The sequence below is a fragment of the Brachionichthys hirsutus genome, chromosome 18, assembly GCF_040956055.1.
Source record: "Brachionichthys hirsutus isolate HB-005 chromosome 18, CSIRO-AGI_Bhir_v1, whole genome shotgun sequence".
Classification (NCBI taxonomy): domain Eukaryota; kingdom Metazoa; phylum Chordata; class Actinopteri; order Lophiiformes; family Brachionichthyidae; genus Brachionichthys; species Brachionichthys hirsutus.
Window position 1 is genome coordinate 5065143 of NC_090914.1, and position 20418 is coordinate 5085560.

The 20418-nt window shown below is 43.5% G+C and overlaps 1 protein-coding gene and 3 long non-coding RNA genes across 6 annotated transcripts; 3 read left to right on the top strand and 1 right to left on the bottom strand.

Moving 5' to 3' along the window:
- The first annotated feature begins 2600 nt into the window (after positions 1–2600).
- Positions 2601–4446, top strand: LOC137907989 (uncharacterized). Its single transcript, XR_011105943.1, has 4 exons — positions 2601–2728; positions 3435–3552; positions 3648–3693; positions 3869–4446. It is a non-coding gene; the product is annotated as an uncharacterized lncRNA (long non-coding RNA).
- Positions 4447–5793: 1347 nt separating this feature from the next.
- On the top strand, positions 5794–7639 carry LOC137907990 (uncharacterized). Its single transcript, XR_011105944.1, has 4 exons — positions 5794–5921; positions 6628–6745; positions 6841–6886; positions 7062–7639. It is a non-coding gene; the product is annotated as an uncharacterized lncRNA (long non-coding RNA).
- Positions 7640–8992: 1353 nt separating this feature from the next.
- On the top strand, positions 8993–10853 carry LOC137907987 (uncharacterized). Of its 3 annotated transcripts, XR_011105941.1 has the most exons (3): positions 8993–9029; positions 9811–10108; positions 10245–10853. It is a non-coding gene; the product is annotated as an uncharacterized lncRNA (long non-coding RNA). The 3 variants fall into 3 exon arrangements; XR_011105940.1 differs by having other exon boundaries at positions 9811–10853; XR_011105942.1 differs by lacking the exon at positions 8993–9029 and adding an exon at positions 9083–9725 and having other exon boundaries at positions 9811–10853.
- Positions 10854–15386: 4533 nt separating this feature from the next.
- Positions 15387–19394, bottom strand: vsx2 (visual system homeobox 2). Its single transcript, XM_068752222.1, has 5 exons — positions 18968–19394; positions 18641–18725; positions 18090–18213; positions 16024–16204; positions 15387–15766 (listed from the first exon to the last, which is right to left on the bottom strand). The coding sequence occupies exons 1-5, from the start codon at positions 19392–19394 to the stop codon at positions 15387–15389; spliced, it is 1197 nt and encodes a 398-aa protein (XP_068608323.1).
- Positions 19395–20418: the final 1024 nt, after the last annotated feature.

Consider the following 20418-nt stretch of genomic DNA (forward strand, 5'->3'; position numbering starts at 1 on the left):
TGTTTATCTGTTCCTTTTCTCTTCCTGATAAGCACATTCCTTTTTGCTCTTAGAATTCCCCCCTAACTATCATTTTGCATCAGGATAAGCATCAAACAAAGATGTGAAGGCCTTTAATTGCAAGCCAAGCACCGGGGAGGGGCGACATCACCAAAAGGAAACAGGAGGGATGAAAGGAGGGCAAGGCAACACAGTGCATGTGTGCACATAAAAGCGTCCACAGATGGCCAGCTGAAAATATCCAGCAGCGAAGGCTGGTGGACGTCTCCTGTGGACGGCTGCCGGGGCCACCCATCATAAATCTTTCTGGGACAAGCAGTCAAGTCCAACTTCAAGAGCTGCTAACATTACAAAACAAGGCGGTGACATACAGAGAGTAACCTTGACCAACACAGATGATCTGAAACCGGGAATAAAGCTCCCATCATTCCATTGTAGTCTGTGTAACTGCAATGCTGGCCCAAAATATTTAAAGAGTTTCAGAGTCAGTGCCTCTGTTTTTTTTTTTTAACACATTCCGTGCTTTTTTTCAGGAATTGAAGATTTAATATGTCTAATATCAAGACTAGTTCATTCATTCATTCATACAGCTGTAATCAGGCTAGAATTTATCGTAATGGAAGCCCACCGTTACGAACCTGCATTTTTACTGCCGCTGATCTCCCTCCTCATGTCCTTCAGGTGCAGCTGAAAACCAACCAGCAGGATTCCAACAAGCCACGCCCGAATGCCCTTACCAGTCATCAGTTACCCCTTAAGACCTGACTCTACCCTAACCGCCACACCCAGTGTAGTCAATATGCCATAAACAGCCACGTTAAATTAGCTGCTTCATCAAAATTCTTGTGGAGCTTAATTGCATTATTATTATTTCACATATAAAGTGCTAATTTCCTGTCTAAACTTGGAGTGCTGATTATTTCCGAAAATTTGGAGTACTGAAATGACAAATCTTATCCGGTGAAGGCTGAAAGAGACCTATTTGGTTCTGTGTGAACAAGGATGGCTTTAAGGGGGGGGGGGTAAAAGAACCTTGGAAAAATCAACCTCCAGCCAGGACAGATCTTTCAGCAGCAGTATCAATCGAGTCTCCATTAACCATCAGCAGACATCCTCATCACCGAGAGTGGCAGAGGTGTAACAAGAGATGACAAATATTGATCATATTGATCAAGAGATCAGATCAAGTCAGCTCGCATTGTAGTAACCGTTTTTCTCAGCTTGACAAATATGACTCAATACCATTATATGTGTGTGATGATCAGCACTTCATTCAAGAAAACACTTGACTGTGGACATATTTAATACTCAGAAACACAAATTTACAAAGGGCTCTGATTTGAAAGACGCTCAGGAATGCCACCATGTGGGCAAAATGTTATACTACATCATTGTGATGCTTTCATTTCATGCTAATTATTTTGTACATTCGCAGCATCAAAACTCAAACAACCCAAAGGTTGATGTACAAATGATGTACTCCTAAATGTATGTACACTTGTATGTGTATGTATTCTTGTTTGTATAAAGATATCTTGTGTTTTCATACTTATACAATAAATAGTCACATATCCCATAGTCTGCATGGTGTCATTTATCATTTATTATTAAGAACACATATACCGTAGAATTCACGTAGGTTATACATTTATTATACAGCATACAATTGGTCATGTGTCAGTTTATTTGTGTAGTTACTTCATGTACTGTACATGCATTCTCAAAATAAGACAAAGAAAAAAAAACATTTGAAAGGAAAATGTTTCACCACGGACTTACAAATAGACGTATACATTTTCTTCGTATTGCTGATCTGATCTGCTCGGAAGAAAAGCCCATAGCGGGCAGCTTATATTTTCAAGAGGTTTGTTAACATCAATACTCTATTGTAGTACTCTATTGGTACTGGGGCAGTACTGAATGAGTACTACGGCAGTATTGTGTGAGTACTGGAGATCTAAAATATTTGGACCTTTTTTAAAATGTAATATATTTCAGCTGGCAAAATGTCTATATTTGGATCAATGCAATTTGTGTCTGCAGTTAGGTTTGTTGTTGATTATTTGTGGACATGAGATTAAAGTATGTATATTTACATTCAGATTGTCTGTGATGTCATCATTGGTGTTGAGAATTTGTTAATGGCTGGTTATCAGCTGGTCGAGTTTATGCTGGCCTCACAGCCGGATGGTACTGGGTTCGAATCGTGTCTGCGCCGGGGTTCTCCTGCTTCCGCCCACCTACGAAAACATGCGATTTAGGGGAATCGATTACTCCAAATTGTCCGTAGTGTATGAGTGTGCGTCGGTGTGTGCACGGGGGTGGGGGAATAGTTGGTAGCAATGTTGAAAAGTTCAAAATGCCCCGGCTTCAAATCCCACTACGGGAGTGGGATAGGGAGGGGATAGCAGGGTAGGCCCAGGGCCGCCTGGGCGGAGTGAAGTGGACCGGTCCAGTTCACTCCGCCCAGGCAAGGCCCCAATGTGCCGCGGCTCAAAAAAGGTTGGGAAACACTGCGCTAGACTAACACTTTTATTTTGAAACTTTCAGCGGAAGTTCCATCATTGTGATTGTGACTTCCGCTATTTAACGCCGGGCATTAGTGACGTCAGAAGTGTGTCTTGCACCGGACCGCACGGCCAGGTTTGGCGTTTTCTAGCGTCGAAAGCGCTTAAAATGAGATAAGAGGAGTTAAAGGAGACCAAACGAATCCGAAGGCTTTGAAAAGGTAAAATGAATTTCCCGATTTATGACATTTTAACCGATTCACGCGCAATATAGTATGCTAACGGTAGCTAGGCGCAGCTAGCTCGAGCAGCTTTTGTATTTTCTCCAAATCCCTTTTTTCTGTTTTGTTCTCACGCCGATCCTAAATACCGCTCGTTTTCTGTGAGTGTCCCTTTGTTTCATGTCACATAAAAAAGACCGATGTGAGAAAGTAATAAGGCCAAAAAAAAAAAAGGAACTCCTGTTCGTCAAATGACGATGAATTAACTTGTAGGAGTGTTTATGGGATTCTGAGCCGCGAGAGAAATTAGACACCCTCAGATGAGCTCTTTTGTTGAGCTGCACCCAGGTGTGGCTGGGGGGGGTAATGAAATGCAGTTTAGCATCGAACCGGAAGTGCAATTACGAGACAAATATTCAGGTTAAAAAGATTTTACGCTTGTTACGTACACAGATTTGGTGTTGGGAAGATTCTACAATAATAATATACGGTGTCTTAATCCTCCTCCTCTGTTCAAAGATGGTTTCTCCAGAAATGGCTTCTTTAACTCCTCTTTAAGCGTGCGTGTGTGTGTGTGTGTGTGTGCGCGTGCTTGGAGCAAATGGCACAAACAACTTTTAGGTGACTTCAACCTTCCTCGGCTGGAGGCCCAGAACTCTTTTTGTTGTTGTTTTTGTCATTGGATGTTGTTCTGTCTCTCTCACAGTCCTCAAAAATGCTGAGTCGACCTCTGACCCTGAAGGACAGCGATGGCAGGTGGCAGGGCTTGGGGGCGGCGACGGCGACGCCGCATCCAGCTCGGCCTTCGGCTGACGATGAAACGGGTTCGTTTTGATGGATGGAAAGTCCGTTTGAGAACTTCTGTTTCCACGCAGACCAGCTGAGCGAGGGAACTCACTGCCTTTTTGTTGTCCTTCAGAAGTTTCCTGACTTCACTCAGCCCCGGAAAAGGAAGAGACTGCAGGGTGGGTTGGGAAATGTATTGAGAGCATGATAAAGCGACGGTAGTCTCCTTATTTATGTTCCTCCTTTGTGTTATTTTGTATTTTATTTCTAACTACGCAGTTGTATTCATTATTACTACATAGAGGTAGCACTTCTCTTTTCATCATCTTGTTCTTCACACTTCTTTTTTCAAAGTGTTTGTCGACTTCAGGGGCGGGACTTCCTGTTACCATGGTCCCCAGGAAGCGGAAAGCATCTCTCCGTCAGTGCAATGGCGGCGTCCCTCATGGGGACGAGTCAGACGTGGATGTGATGCTGGTGGAGCGACTCAGTGCTCTCAAAGACTTTCTGATACGAGGCTTGGATGTGTGATCTGTGACATCACATCCTGTCAGCAAACCAAAGGCCAAATGAACACATGGGTTTTTTTTGCAGTGTATTTGCTGTTTTGTTTTTTACAGTGTTAGATGTGAAACGTGAACCAGGTGGATAGAAATATAAATGTACATTTTCTTCGTATTGCTGATCTGGTCTGCTCGGAAGAAAAGCCCGTAACGGGCAGCTTATATTTTCAAGAGGTTTGTTAACATCAATACTCTATTGTAGTACTGGGGCAGTACTGAATGAGTACTACGGCGGTATTGTGTCAGTACTGGAGATCTAAAATATTTGGACCTTTTTTAAAATGTAATATATTTCAGCTGGCAAAATGTCTATATTTGGATCAATGCAATTTGTGTCTGCAGTTAGGTTTGTTGTTGATTATTTGTGGACATGAGATTAAAGTATGTATATTTACATTCAGATTGTCTGTGATGTCATCATTGGTGTTGAGAATTTGTTAATGGCTGGTTATCAGCTGGTCGAGTTTATGCTGGCCTCGCAGCCGGATGGTACTGGGTTCGAATCGTGTCTGCGCCGGGGTTCTCCTGCTTCCGCCCACCTCCAAAAACATGCAATTTAGGGGAATCGATTGCTCCAAATTGTCCGTAGTGTATGAGTGTGCGTCGGTGTGTGCACGGGGGTGGGGGAATAGTTGGTATAAATGTTGAAAAGTTCAAAATGCCCCGGCTTCAAATCCCACCACAGGAATGGGATAGAGAGGGGGTAGCAGGGTAGGCCCAGGGCCGCCTGGGCGGGGTGAAGTGGACCGGTCCAGTTCACCCCGCCCAGGCAAGGCCCCAGGCCTACCCTGCTACCCCCGCTCTACCCCACTCCCACAGCGGGACTCGAACCCAGGGCCTCCGACACAGTGGTTGGTAGCAATACCAACCACCCCCCAGTGCGGGGTAGGAAACTCGAGGCATTAACAAAGTCATACTTGTCGGATAATGAGGTGCTATTTCAGACCACAGCGTGTTGCACTGGAGCTGTGCTTTTTCCTCATGCGACATCGTACTGCATTCTCAGTGGTGCAGTGGGTAGCACGCTTGACTCCCAGCCGGAAGGTCCTGGGTTCAAAACCAAGGGGTGCAGCGTGTAGTTTTTTTTTTACAAGAATTTGAGGTTTGTTGTTTGGTCCTCGGCAGCTGTGCTGGATCAGTCGTTCTTCGCCTCTGCACTTTGTGATGATGCTGGAGAGACACTGGTTTTGGGTGAGAGTTATTATTGCGTGTGGATTTTGGTTCATGGGTTAATGTGGCTTCCAGTGTGTGTGTCTCTAGTTCAGCTTTTCCCAACCGGTGTGCCGCGAGAGATCGTCAGGTGTGCCGTGAGAAATTTTCCAAAAAAAAATAAATATATTTTTTATAATATCACGTAATTAACATTGTCGGGTGTCCGCGCTGTAATAAAGTGTGTGTGCCGCCCGTAGATCGCTCTTCAGACTTTGAAGTGAACGACAAGAGCTGGTAGTATAAATAAGTATAAATACATAAAAAAAACTTTATTATTAATTATATGTATTATAATAAAGGTCATCTAATCTAATATGTACTGTTAGAGTGTCATTTTGTGTCATTTTGGTTGGGGGTGTGCCGCAGGATTTTGTAAATGTAAAAAATGTGCCGCGGCCCAAAAAAGGTTGGGAAACACTGCGCTAGACTAACACTTTTATTTTGAAACTTTCAGCGGAAGTTCCATCATTGTGATTGTGACTTCCGCTATTTAACGCCGGGCATTAGTGACGTCAGAAGTGTGTCTTGCACCGGACCGCACGGCCAGGTTTGGCGTTTTCTAGCGTCGAAAGCGCTTAAAATGAGATAAGAGGAGTTAAAGGAGACCAAACGAATCCGAAGGCTTTGAAAAGGTAAAATGAATTTCCCGATTTATGACATTTTAACCGATTCACGCGCAATATAGTATGCTAACGGTAGCTAGGCGCAGCTAGCTCGAGCAGCTTTTGTATTTTCTCCAAATCCCTTTTTTCTGTTTTGTTCTCACGCCGATCCTAAATACCGCTCGTTTTCTGTGAGTGTCCCTTTGTTTCATGTCACATAAAAAAGACCGATGTGAGAAAGTAATAAGGCCAAAAAAAAAAAAGGAACTCCTGTTCGTCAAATGACGATGAATTAACTTGTAGGAGTGTTTATGGGATTCTGAGCCGCGAGAGAAATTAGACACCCTCAGATGAGCTCTTTTGTTGAGCTGCACCCAGGTGTGGCTGGGGGGGGTAATGAAATGCAGTTTAGCATCGAACCGGAAGTGCAATTACGAGACAAATATTCAGGTTAAAAAGATTTTACGCTTGTTACGTACACAGATTTGGTGTTGGGAAGATTCTACAATAATAATATACGGTGTCTTAATCCTCCTCCTCTGTTCAAAGATGGTTTCTCCAGAAATGGCTTCTTTAACTCCTCTTTAAGCGTGCGTGTGTGTGTGTGTGTGTGTGCGCGTGCTTGGAGCAAATGGCACAAACAACTTTTAGGTGACTTCAACCTTCCTCGGCTGGAGGCCCAGAACTCTTTTTGTTGTTGTTTTTGTCATTGGATGTTGTTCTGTCTCTCTCACAGTCCTCAAAAATGCTGAGTCGACCTCTGACCCTGAAGGACAGCGATGGCAGGTGGCAGGGCTTGGGGGCGGCGACGGCGACGCCGCATCCAGCTCGGCCTTCGGCTGACGATGAAACGGGTTCGTTTTGATGGATGGAAAGTCCGTTTGAGAACTTCTGTTTCCACGCAGACCAGCTGAGCGAGGGAACTCACTGCCTTTTTGTTGTCCTTCAGAAGTTTCCTGACTTCACTCAGCCCCGGAAAAGGAAGAGACTGCAGGGTGGGTTGGGAAATGTATTGAGAGCATGATAAAGCGACGGTAGTCTCCTTATTTATGTTCCTCCTTTGTGTTATTTTGTATTTTATTTCTAACTACGCAGTTGTATTCATTATTACTACATAGAGGTAGCACTTCTCTTTTCATCATCTTGTTCTTCACACTTCTTTTTTCAAAGTGTTTGTCGACTTCAGGGGCGGGACTTCCTGTTACCATGGTCCCCAGGAAGCGGAAAGCATCTCTCCGTCAGTGCAATGGCGGCGTCCCTCATGGGGACGAGTCAGACGTGGATGTGATGCTGGTGGAGCGACTCAGTGCTCTCAAAGACTTTCTGATACGAGGCTTGGATGTGTGATCTGTGACATCACATCCTGTCAGCAAACCAAAGGCCAAATGAACACATGGGTTTTTTTTGCAGTGTATTTGCTGTTTTGTTTTTTACAGTGTTAGATGTGAAACGTGAACCAGGTGGATAGAAATATAAATGTACATTTTCTTCGTATTGCTGATCTGGTCTGCTCGGAAGAAAAGCCCGTAACGGGCAGCTTATATTTTCAAGAGGTTTGTTAACATCAATACTCTATTGTAGTACTGGGGCAGTACTGAATGAGTACTACGGCGGTATTGTGTCAGTACTGGAGATCTAAAATATTTGGACCTTTTTTAAAATGTAATATATTTCAGCTGGCAAAATGTCTATATTTGGATCAATGCAATTTGTGTCTGCAGTTAGGTTTGTTGTTGATTATTTGTGGACATGAGATTAAAGTATGTATATTTACATTCAGATTGTCTGTGATGTCATCATTGGTGTTGAGAATTTGTTAATGGCTGGTTATCAGCTGGTCGAGTTTATGCTGGCCTCGCAGCCGGATGGTACTGGGTTCGAATCGTGTCTGCGCCGGGGTTCTCCTGCTTCCGCCCACCTCCAAAAACATGCAATTTAGGGGAATCGATTGCTCCAAATTGTCCGTAGTGTATGAGTGTGCGTCGGTGTGTGCACGGGGGTGGGGGAATAGTTGGTATAAATGTTGAAAAGTTCAAAATGCCCCGGCTTCAAATCCCACCACAGGAATGGGATAGAGAGGGGGTAGCAGGGTAGGCCCAGGGCCGCCTGGGCGGGGTGAAGTGGACCGGTCCAGTTCACCCCGCCCAGGCAAGGCCCCAGGCCTACCCTGCTACCCCCGCTCTACCCCACTCCCACAGCGGGACTCGAACCCAGGGCCTCCGACACGGTGGTTGGTAGCAATACCAACCACCCCCCAGTGCGGGGTAGGAAACTCGAGGCATTAACAAAGTCATACTTGTCGGATAATGAGGTGCTATTTCAGACCACAGCGTGTTGCACTGGAGCTGTGCTTTTTCCTCATGCGACATCGTACTGCATTCTCAGTGGTGCAGTGGGTAGCACGCTTGACTCCCAGCCGGAAGGTCCTGGGTTCAAAACCAAGGGGTGCAGCGTGTAGTTTTTTTTTTACAAGAATTTGAGGTTTGTTGTTTGGTCCTCGGCAGCTGTGCTGGATCAGTCGTTCTTCGCCTCTGCACTTTGTGATGATGCTGGAGAGACACTGGTTTTGGGTGAGAGTTATTATTGCGTGTGGATTTTGGTTCATGGGTTAATGTGGCTTCCAGTGTGTGTGTCTCTAGTTCAGCTTTTCCCAACCGGTGTGCCGCGAGAGATCGTCAGGTGTGCCGTGAGAAATTTTCCAAAAAAAAATAAATATATTTTTTATAATATCACGTAATTAACATTGTCGGGTGTCCGCGCTGTAATAAAGTGTGTGTGCCGCCCGTAGATCGCTCTTCAGACTTTGAAGTGAACGACAAGAGCTGGTAGTATAAATAAGTATAAATACATAAAAAAAACTTTATTATTAATTATATGTATTATAATAAAGGTCATCTAATCTAATATGTACTGTTAGAGTGTCATTTTGTGTCATTTTGGTTGGGGGTGTGCCGCAGGATTTTGTAAATGTAAAAAATGTGCCGCGGCCCAAAAAAGGTTGGGAAACACTGCGCTAGACTAACACTTTTATTTTGAAACTTTCAGCGGAAGTTCCATCATTGTGATTGTGACTTCCGCTATTTAACGCCGGGCATTAGTGACGTCAGAAGTGTGTCTTGCACCGGACCGCACGGCCAGGTTTGGCGTTTTCTAGCGTCGAAAGCGCTTAAAATGAGATAAGAGGAGTTAAAGGAGACCAAACGAATCCGAAGGCTTTGAAAAGGGAAAATGAATTTCCCGATTTATGACATTTTAACCGATTCACGCGCAATATAATATGCTAACGGTAGCTAGGCGCAGCTAGCTCGAGCAGCTTTTGTATTTTCCCCAAATCCCTTTTTTCTGTTTTGTTCTCACGCCGATCCTAAATACCGCTCGTTTTCTGTGAGTGTCCCTTTGTTTCATGTCACATAAAAAAGACCGATGTGAGAAAGTAATAAGGCCAAAAAAAAAAGGAACTCCTGTTCGTCAAATGACGATGAATTAACTTGTAGGAGTGTTTATGGGATTCTGAGCCGCGAGAGAAATTAGACACCCTCAGGTGAGCTCTTTTGTTGAGCTGCACCCAGGTGTGGCTGGGGGGGGTAATGAAATGCAGTTTAGCATCTAACCGGAAGTGCAATTACGAGACAAATATTCAGGTTAAGAAGATTTTACACTTGTTACGTACGCAGATTTGGTGTTGGGAAGATTCTACAATAATAATATACGGTGTCTTAATCCTCCTCCTCTGTTCAGAGATGGTTTCTCCAGAAATGGCTTCTTTAACTCCTCTTTAAGCGTGCGTGTGTGTGTGTGCGCGCGCGTGGAGCAAATGGCACAAACAACTTTCAGGTGACTTCAACCTTCCTCGGCTGGAGGCCCAGAACTCTTTTTGTTGTTGTTTTTGTCATTGGATGTTGTTCTGTCTCTCTCACAGTCCTCAAAAATGCTGAGTCGACCTCTGACCCTGAAGGACAGCGATGGCAGGCGGCAGGGCTTGGGGGCGGCGACGGCGACGCCGCATCCAGCTCGGCCTTCGGCTGACGATGAAACGGGTTCGTTTTGATGGATGGAAAGTCCGTTTGAGAACTTCTGTTTCCACGCAGACCAGCTGAGCGAGGGAACTCACTGCCTTTTTGTTGTCCTTCGGAAGTTTCCTGACTTCACTCAGCCCCGGAAAAGGAAGAGACTGCAAGGGGGGTTGGGAAATGTATTGAGAGCATGATAAAGTGACGGTAGTCTCCTTATTTATGTCCCTCCTTCGTGTTATTTTGTATTTTATTTCTAACTACGCAGTTGTATTCATTATTACTACATAGAGGTAGCACTTCTCTTTTCATCATCTTGTTCTTCACACTTCTTTTTTCAAAGTGTTTGTCGACTTCAGGGGCGGGACTTCCTGTTACCATGGTCCCCAGGAAGCGGAAAGCATCTCTCCGTCAGTGCAATGGCGGCGTCCCTCATGGGGACGAGTCAGACGTGGATGTGATGCTGGTGGAGCGACTCGGTGCTCTCAAAGACTTTCTGATACGAGGCTTGGATGTGTGATCTGTGACATCACATCCTGTCAGCAAACCAAAGGCCAAATGAACACATGGGTTTTTTTTGCAGTGTATTTGCTGTTTTGTTTTTTACAGTGTTAGATGTGAAACGTGAACCAGGTGGATAGAAATATAAATGTACATTTTCTTCGTATTGCTGATCTGGTCTGCTCGGAAGAAAAGCCCGTAACGGGCAGCTTATATTTTCAAGAGGTTTGTTAACATCAATACTCTATTGTAGTACTGGGGCAGTACTGAATGAGTACTACGGCGGTATTGTGTCAGTACTGGAGATCTAAAATATTTGGACCTTTTTTAAAATGTAATATATTTCAGCTGGCAAAATGTCTATATTTGGATCAATGCAATTTGTGTCTGCAGTTAGGTTTGTTGTTGATTATTTGTGGACATGAGATTAAAGTATGTATATTTACATTCAGATTGTCTGTGATGTCATCATTGGTGTTGAGAATTTGTTAATGGCTGGTTATCAGCTGGTCGAGTTTATGCTGGCCTCACAGCCGGATGGTACTGGGTTCGAATCGTGTCTGCGCCGGGGTTCTCCTGCTTCCGCCCACCTCCAAAAACATGCAATTTAGGGGAATCGATTACTCCAAATTGTCCGTAGTGTATGAGTGCGTGCGTCGGTGTGTGCACGGGGGTGGGGGAATAGTTGGTATAAATGTTGAAAAGTTCAAAATGCCCCGGCTTCAAATCCCACCACAGGAATGGGATAGAGAGGGGGTAGCAGGGTAGGCCCAGGGCCGCCTGGGCGGGGTGAAGTGGACCGGTCCAGTTCACCCCGCCCAGGCAAGGCCCCAGGCCTACCCTGCTACCCCCGCTCTACCCCACTCCCACAGCGGGACTCAAACCCGGGGCCTCCGACACGGTGGTTGGTAGCAATACCAACCACCCCCCAGTGCGGGGTAGGAAACTCGAGGCATTAACAAAGTCATACTTGTCGAATGAGGTGCTATTTCAGACCACAGCGTGTTGCACTGGAGCTGTGCTTTTTCCTTATGTGATGTTGTACTGCATTCTCGGTGGTGCAGTGGGTAGCACGCTTGACTCCCAGCCACAAGGTCCTGGGTTCAAAACCGAGGGGTGCAGCGTGTGGTTTTTTTTTGTCCAGGAGACATTTGTCATGATAGTTCATATCAGACCCCTTTATAACTGCGATTATTGATTATCTAAGCCGTAAATCATGGCTGGTCTCACCACTGTCAAATTTCCATGACATAATAAGTATATAATAGGGTGTATACATTTCAGCAGGAGTTCATATTTAAATGGTTGCATGTTTAAAACTAGCATTTTCTTCTTTTTACAGAATAATTAGCAATGCTAACTCTAGCCAAGCCAACAGTGATTTACCGTCTCTCGATTCCATAATGTTACAATCGATATAGCTCATTTTCCCCCATAAATATTCTGCAGCAGCGTCGACATAGTTTGAATATATACTGAAACTACACTTTAACTAACAGGAGACATTTTAACACGATGAAATAAGCAGACGAGACGCGAAGCGTCCCTGCCGCCACGCTCGTTGCTGCGAAACGTCATCACGCAGAAGCGTCAATCGGGAACGTCATCTGACGCTTTACTCGTCATATTTGACCTACATTCCGCTGAACCTGTGAACTTTGGCCTAGATATTTGACCTACATTCCGCTAACAACGTGAACTTTGACCTAGATTTTTGACCTAAATGCCTAAACGTAATTAGAATGCTGGGAATTGGGATGTGATTATTATTTATTATATATATTAATATATATATAATAAATACTTTGTTTTTAATATATATAAATATATATATATATCAAAAAAAAAATTTTTTTTTTGCCAATCCTTTTTATCGGCTGTGTCCTTTGCTTTATACTGACTTTTTTGCACTGTGCAAAACCGTGTGTAATGACAATAAAGTGCTATTCTATTCTATTCTAATAGCTGAGAATTGGGATATTATCTGAAAATTATCTGAAAATTTTCCGATATTTTGCAGTTAGCATTGCAAATTATTCTGTAAAAAGAAGAAAATACAAGCTTTAAACAGGCAACTAATTAAATATGAACTCCTGTTGTGTCTGTATATATAGTAGTATATAAGTAGGATTGTATAGTAGTAATAGTAGATACCTACAATTTATTACATTTGCTATAATTTTGATTTCTGTCTCTATATGAAATTCAACCCAAGTACTATTAAGCCAAGTGTATTCAATTCATATCAGAAAAAAAATGATTATCCCCATGAGGGGCAATTTGTTGCACAGCCAGCAGAGAACAGACAGCAATTACTTCAACACACAACTAAAATATAACAAGTGCACAAGTTGCATAGAGGTTGGTCATAACAGGCTGTTGATAAAAGCAATAAATGTAGGACCCAAACCAACAAATAAAAGACAAGGTTAAAACAGACTCCATTATAAGTAAATGGTGAAATCCGGATTTCTTTTGTATCCAGACAGGTATCCGGATCACTCTCAGGGGATCTAAGTTAGACAAAGAACCATCTTCCGATTTTTTTTTTTGTCATCAAGGTCCATCCAGTAGTTTTTCCATACAACTCCTGGTAAAAGTCAGACACAACCCTCCTTGGCGGAGGTCATTGTTGTTCCAGACTGACATGTACCTGCGTTTAAGTTGTACTGATACGTTTCTCCAACAGAGGGCAGAACAACACCACATTTAATTGTTCCCCAGTCTAAACACGTCTTGTCTGGTATATGATCCCAACATGCCTTCCGAAAACGGTCCACGTGGATTTAAGATCACCACTTTTGTTCTCAACCGCATCAAAAAGAAATTGAATATTAATATTGCATTAGTCTAAATCTTTCCATAAACCTGCCTCTGATCTCCATTTGCATGGATTGAGATGATCTTGATGATAGTCTTCAACTAGCAGATTGTCCATCAAGGGATAGTGTGAAGCACCTCCTCAAATCCAATTCTAACAGCTTGCTCTTCAGTAAATCTGAACTATCATGTACTTTTTCTCCACTCTCAGAGGATTAAATATAGCTTTGCATTTTAGTGGAGTAATCCTAACTCAACAGTATATGCCTTGGCCTCAATAACTGAATTGGGTTGAGGTTTCTGCAGAGTTGAGGCCTGAGTTTATTTCCTATTATTTCAGTCACACATCCTTCAATGTTTTTGAGCGCCCTTATAATTAAATGAGATGCGTCAAATTATATTTCTTGGGGTGTTTGTTGCTTAATGTAAATCTATTTTTTTCAAACTTAAGAGTGGACCACTCTTCTTTGTCGCTCCGGCAAAAGTTTAAGGATCCTGTTCAGTTATCCTGATCATTTGACTCAGGAATCTTTTTGTGCCCCTGCAGGGATGTAGGAAATGAAAATGTAATGAGATAAACCGAATCAGCGGGGGGGGGGGCTGACTTTCAAAATCGATGATGCATTTGTAAAACACTTCTCCAGTTTTTTTTTTAGGTTATAAAACAAAATACTTCCTTAGCATTAGCATTTCTTAGCATGAGTGTACATCCACTGACCGTTCACACCCAAAGCACACCGGTATTTTCTTCCAACACTTTTTTACAAAGTTAAACATCTGTCAAAAAAGCACCAATCAGGGCTTTCCATTTCAATGTTTCCTGTTTCCCAGCCACCATTAATTATTGTGCATATCCTTATCTCTGTCAACAATGTAATTTGCGAGCCTTTCCCCTTCTGTTGTCATCATGGCCCCAATCTGAGGTGCATTCAGGGCTGAGGCGTGCAGCACCAGACTGACAATAGGTGTCCCTTGCCCTTTGAAATTATTCTCTGTTTAATTGGACTAGAAAGCAATTGTTCAACTGATTAGGAAGCTCCATTCATTGAGGATGAAGAGTAAAATGCACTATAGATCCCAGCTCATGCAGACGCAGCCGGATGCGAGGCTGCAGTCCAAGTGGCCTGTTGCAACGGTTTCATGAACAGCCTGTCGAAAATAAAGACTGACAACAAATTAAGCTGTTAGGCTTTGGCTAAGTATTTCGATAAGAGGATGAAACAGCTTGAGAGTCGGCTGGTAACGGCATCTATTAAAGTGATTTGGAATCAGGCTAAGGTCAGACGACTTGAGGGGAGTGCTTTCACTCTTCCTTCTGTCCCAAATCACCGGCCCCCCTAGTTTTAATCTGAGATTGAAGCCCTTCAAGTGTGACAGATTAGCGGGACTAGCCCATGCATGTAGCTGTAGGCTCTGTTCTAATGAGACTGGAAAGCAGAACGCCAAGAACAACAAGTGGCTACAAACAAGGGCAACTTCACGCCACGGAAGGATTACAGTCATGCCTTAACAATGGAGTCCGTCTTCCTGCGCTAAACTGCTTGTTTGAAAGAAAAGCAGAATACTAAGACACCAAAAAGCCACATTTAATAAAAGGTGGTTTCTATTTTCTTCTTTGCATTTTGAGTTTTACATATGTTGAAATGGAAACACAACTTTTTTTTTTAAACTACAAGAAAGCAAATTGTGTCGTAGTGAGCGATACATTTCAATTTATATACAGCGTGACAAAGAACAAGAATGACTTTCTTTCTCTTACAGAGCTCTGTCCGTGGGACGTTTCTGATTTTCAAATGTCAACAGTGAAATGAAGTCCTTGGAGATGGTGATTGCTCAATGGTAGTTGTAATTAATGTTTTATAACTGTAATACTGGATTAAACTGGTTTCATATTTAATTGTGAGATCTATATACACCATTAGTAACAGTTTTACTCCCGCTCAGTCAAATTCTGTCTACTGCGCATGAGCAACGACAATTTTACACTTTGAAGTAAATCACAAAAAGTGCATTGGCTTCTCCTGTGCAGAGCCAGTGATGGACGAATGTCTGTCCTCCCATGAGACGTCCAGATGCAGCCAGACAGTGAGTTATGCTGGGTCTATCCCTCTACGTACTGAAAGCAGCATCATTAAGAACAGTCCTCTGGAAGCTGCTATAGTCTCTATGGACTCTTCTCCTCCTCGGCTGAACTTATGGGATCAGTGGCTTTCTCCTCGGCCGCCTGTCTCTCCTGTTGGCCCTCCGGCGGTCTCTCGTGAGAAACTGTCCCCAGAACTTTGGCACTGTGCTCCTGAGCCTTGGCTCTGAGCGCAGCAATGCTGTTCTCCCTCAGTTCCTCTTTAGAAATGGTGGACTTGCCCTCTGACCTCCGCTCTTCCTCTTCAGCCTCCTCTGGCCTTTGAGAGCTCGGCTGTCTCGGCGCTTCGCACTTTCCCGTTGACGGGGGAGCCGCTGCCTCCGAGGACTTTTTGTGCATCCCTGCAAAGAGTTGCGGGTATTCAGATTTAGAATAGCGTCTGTTGACTGGTAAGCCATCTTGGACTGAAAATAGCAAGCAAAAATAGTTTTGATTTAGAAAATAAAAATGATTGCAGAGATGGCAATGCAGACCGGCGACGTGGATGAAAGGGCGAAATGTTCTGTATTAAGATATTTCTTTTCAATAAAGGGTCCATTGATCAGAAATTTTGAGCATTTGCCATTTTCATGCATCAGTCCATCACTAATGCAGCGAAACTGTGTTAATTATACTTAAAATTATTTAATGAACAATTTTGTTTGGGGGCATCAAGTCTCACCCAGCAGCCAGGGGGCGCAGGACTCCATGATGCCGTCCTTTGCAGACTTGAGGATGGACTCAGGCAGGGGGATGGAATGCCTCACCATGGCGCCATACAGCCCGTACTCCGCCATCACGGTGCTACGGCCCCAGCATTTCTCCCTCTTCCTCCACTTTGCTCTGCGGTTCTGGAACCATACCTGCAGCAGCATGTGGAGACGACAGCGATGGAACCCCTTGAACACTGTGGTCCCCGCATTTGGCAGCATGTAGACAACTGCTGCCACTGTAAAGCAGCACCCTGCAGAGGGTTTGGGTTCAGCAGAATAACTACAAAAGTTCTGAATGGGTTTTTTTGTAGAGGTAGTCTGTGGTCCGAGGAACACACAAATGATGAGGAACTCTGATCATCTGGATGCAGATTTTTTTAATGAAGGATTCTTTGTGGGATTTCGTTTATTCTAAACATGGCATTTTGGGAATCTCTAGAGTGACTCAGACTCATTTAAGATGACAGCTGGATTCATGCATCGATTGCATGCTGGCTACAGGTGTGAGGGGTCTCTGCCTCCTGCCAGAGCTCATCTCCAGGTCTCTGGGAGGCATTACAGACACATCAAGACTCTTCACTGGCCACAGATAACAAGTCACTGCATCAGGCATGTCAGTCAGCTCAGAGAGAGAAGCCAAACTGATCGGGAAGCACAGAAAGCACGTGACTGTAAAAAAACAACAACCCAACAACACTCAGCTCCATGCTTAAGAGGAAGAGGAGGGGTGGATTCAAGTGGGGGCACCGATATTAAATTAAAAACGATCAAACTGTTTTCAAGCTTGGTGATTCTGATGATAACCCCTTATTTCATAGAATATATTCTTTTTTTTTCTCTGCCCCTCAGAGAGCCAGGGGAGCTGCGAGGAGAGGGGTGACCCTGGGGCACGCCGAGGCTGATTGAAAAATAAGTTAATTTCAGGCCCAATCGATGGCGGGCAGGCGGGCAAATATCACGGGAAATTAAACTACCGGGACTCCGGGGAGCAGCGCTATTGACCCGTACCAATAAATTCAATGTAGTTATTTCATTTGAACTCCCTGCGCCTCTCCAGCAGCCAGAGCTCGTCTGATTTAACTAATTACGCCCAATGAGAAAATTGGGTGTTAATTTTATTTACGATAGGAACAGACCCGTCCTTATTTATTTATTTCCTTCCTTTTCATTATTTATTCGCGGCTGTGCATGCTGTTGCGCTCCCGTAATGAGAATGAGATTAAAAGGCACCCGGGCAGATGGATGGTCCAGGTCACACTGCAATCTTCTTCCGCCGTGATGGCTTGATTAGGTCGTTAGCGGCTCCGCGAGAACAAATTGTTTCACATCCAACTGCTGCCTGATGAGAGATGATCCTTCCCGGCGAGGATGCATGGAGGAGCGTGTCTTTGTTCAGGCTGGGGTTCACTGAGAGCCCACCTCCCCTTAAACATGAGGCAACCGGCCAGGGGTAAATATTACAGGGAGTCCCTGATGGGAACGATCACAGCTGCACCTTCATGTCCTTATAATATAGGTTTATTATGTCAGAAGTTGTGTTTAAAAAAATAAAAAATTTGCTAAAGGAAAAGTAAACTTCCTTTTCAATTTAATTTTTTTCCCAGATAATTTAAAAGCAGTGACGTTTGAAATATTAGACAGATATTAATTTAACATTTATACGGAAGACGCAATCTGAAATGAAACATAAAACTATATGCCTAAACAGTATTTTTTTTAAATATTTTATGTAACATTAACTATTTTACAATAATATATATATATTTTTATAATAAAAATAAAAAATAAAATAAATGAAAGACCAGGGTTTTCTGGCATTTTTCGACAGGAAAGTCTAAAGGATAATCCACTTGACAACATTTTAAAGCTTGCCCCTTTTCAGGGGTTTAACTGTACAATGAAACCTGTATATAATTCATATAGAGTAGATATGTCGAAAATAAAAATAACAATTATACAGCAGCTCGTATACAGTGATTGAGGATGATACTCAATTAAATTTGTTAGAAAAGGTAAAACACACAGAGAGGATTACCTGTATTCTGTCTTCAGGGAGCTCTGTTTTCATGGCCAGCATCTCCCGGGCGTAAACATCAGGGTAGTGCGCTTCATTAAAGGCCTTCTCCAGCTCCTCCAGCTGATATGACGTGAATATGGTCCTGTGGAAAAATAAAAAAGTCAAAGTGTACTAAATATATAATGAAGAGAATATGTCGCGTTCAGCAGAAATCTTGTGGTTCAAATAAAAGCCCTAATGAAATGCAAAAATACAAAAGGTAAAAAACAACAACAACAACAATAACAACGGAGTAAATGTTCAAACATTTTCAATATGAAGCCCTCTTGTGCATACTTGGGCGTAAAATAAGAAAAACAGGACAAATCAAGGTTGTAGCAATTCGCATCATATAAAAACCAAACAAGCGTTTTGTAGCATGTCGAATTTACGTGAGACAGATCGTAATGAAACACACATTTAATACACAGAGAAAACTACAGATTACTGGATTATACAGGGAGAAAATCTGTGAATGTATTCCTGAAGAACCGAACATGATCCCGCATTAGCCAGGAATCATCACTGACCGGTGGCGTCTTTTCTTGCGTTTCTTATTCTGACCGATTGATGACTTCGACAGTTTTCGTTCGTTTGAAGAAAAATCCTCGGAGTCTGGATTAAAACAAGAGGAAATATTAATCATCCAAAACTCAATGCGTTTGATGGCGTTTTGAATTGTTTGAATAAAAGCTGTTGGAAAAAGTATATATTTTTTTATTATGTCCTTTGAGAAACATTTACATCATTTGCTAAAAACAACAACATTAATGATGATAATGATAATAATAATAATAATAATATGGCGGATCAGGCCTGTTCACTGCCTGTCGTTCCTCTCCGTTTTATCAGATCACCTGAGCTGGCAGACTGGCTGGTTTCCAGCGGCCCTCCGGACCTGCTGTGGGGCTGCAGATGAACATTTTGTGCGTCCGACAGCACCGTCTCCAAAAATGCTGGTTGGCTGTAAAACGAAGGAATTCCACCAGGTCCGATTAATCCCATCCCGACACCGACGCTCACGCCGGGACCCAGCAAGGATCTGGCCGCGATCAGGTGCGCTCCTGGCGGCAGCGAGTTCAGCGGTGTCCTGCAGGGAGCCGCGGACGATGGCTCCTTATTCAGTCCCAGTATCTCCTGGATTCCAAAGCCGGTGCACCTCGGCGGGGGATTGGTCGCGATGCTCTTTTGCTGGTGGTTGTTACTCCCTCCATTTGCGCCCAGAGTAGATTTCTCCGACAGATTTAAACATTGTGACAGAACGGCGCTCTGCTTCCCCGTCATGATATGTTTGGCCCTTTTTTTTTTCTTATAAAACAGTCTCACAGGATGGTCCCCAGTGCATGATCCTCTGCGTGGCACACCAGTCCTTTAGAAAATGGCCCTTTTATCCAACAGGTCCATCCCAACAAGAGGCAGGACCCAGCAGCCAATGAGCTGCAAGGATTCCGGATTCCTGTGGATCATGGTTGCATTAAACGCCCTCTCGGATACAGATCTGCATTTGCCTCAGGGCTATATGAGTGAACGCCGGATTTAGGCTACAGAAATGACTTTTTAAACCATATGGGAGTTATAGGCTGAGAACAGAGGTTAAATAGTCTGCAGAAAACAACCTGGAACCATGACATTAAAAATAATGACGCATTCCATTGTTACAAATCGCCGAATGAGGCCCAGAGATATATATTTGGTTTGTTTGGAAGACAAATAAATATTAAATATTCTCTTTTGTTTATTTTTGAAATGCTGCAGATGTCGAAAGCTGCCTCAATCACACACATGCGCGCGCGCGCATACACGCACGCACAAACAAATAAAACACACAAAGCCAGCTATAGGATGTCTCTCTCAGGTCCGGCTCCCACGCATGGATAATTGATTCTCAGATGCGAGGGGAAACTCATCACACGCAAATCAAAGGGCCTCCCCACCCACCCACGGACAGCTGGACGGCGTGCGTGCGTGGAGCCGCTGCGCGCTGCACTGTCCTGCAGCGCTAATCCCGCAGCAGCACCGCAGATATAGAGATTAAAACGCAGCAGCATTTCCTCCGAGGAAAAGAGACGTAACGAGACACAGGTGTGTCGAGAATACACAAGTAAGGCGTTTTTAATCAGTGATCACTGTAATAATAATAATAATAATAATAATAATAATAATATGGAGAGTGACTCAATTCTTTAGACCTAAAATACCGACTTTATGCCATTACGTCAGGAATACAGAAAATTAATAATTGGTAATTTGATCAATGAGAAAACGTTTGTTACACCTGTTGTTTGCGTTTTAGCATGCAGTCTTGATT

What these genes read in the sequence shown, in the direction of transcription:
- vsx2 (XM_068752222.1), bottom strand. Translation starts at nt 19,394, where the DNA reads ATGACGGGGAAGCAGAGCGCCGTTCTGTCACAATGTTTAAATCTGTCG. An exon ending in TCCCTGAAGACAGAATACAG is followed by an intron (nt 16,205 to 18,089) that starts GTAATCCTCTCT and finishes ATGCTGCTGCAG; the next exon opens with GTATGGTTCCAGAACCGCAG. An exon ending in CTGCGCCCCCTGGCTGCTGG is followed by an intron (nt 15,767 to 16,023) that starts GTGAGACTTGAT and finishes TGCTATTTTCAG; the next exon opens with TCCAAGATGGCTTACCAGTC.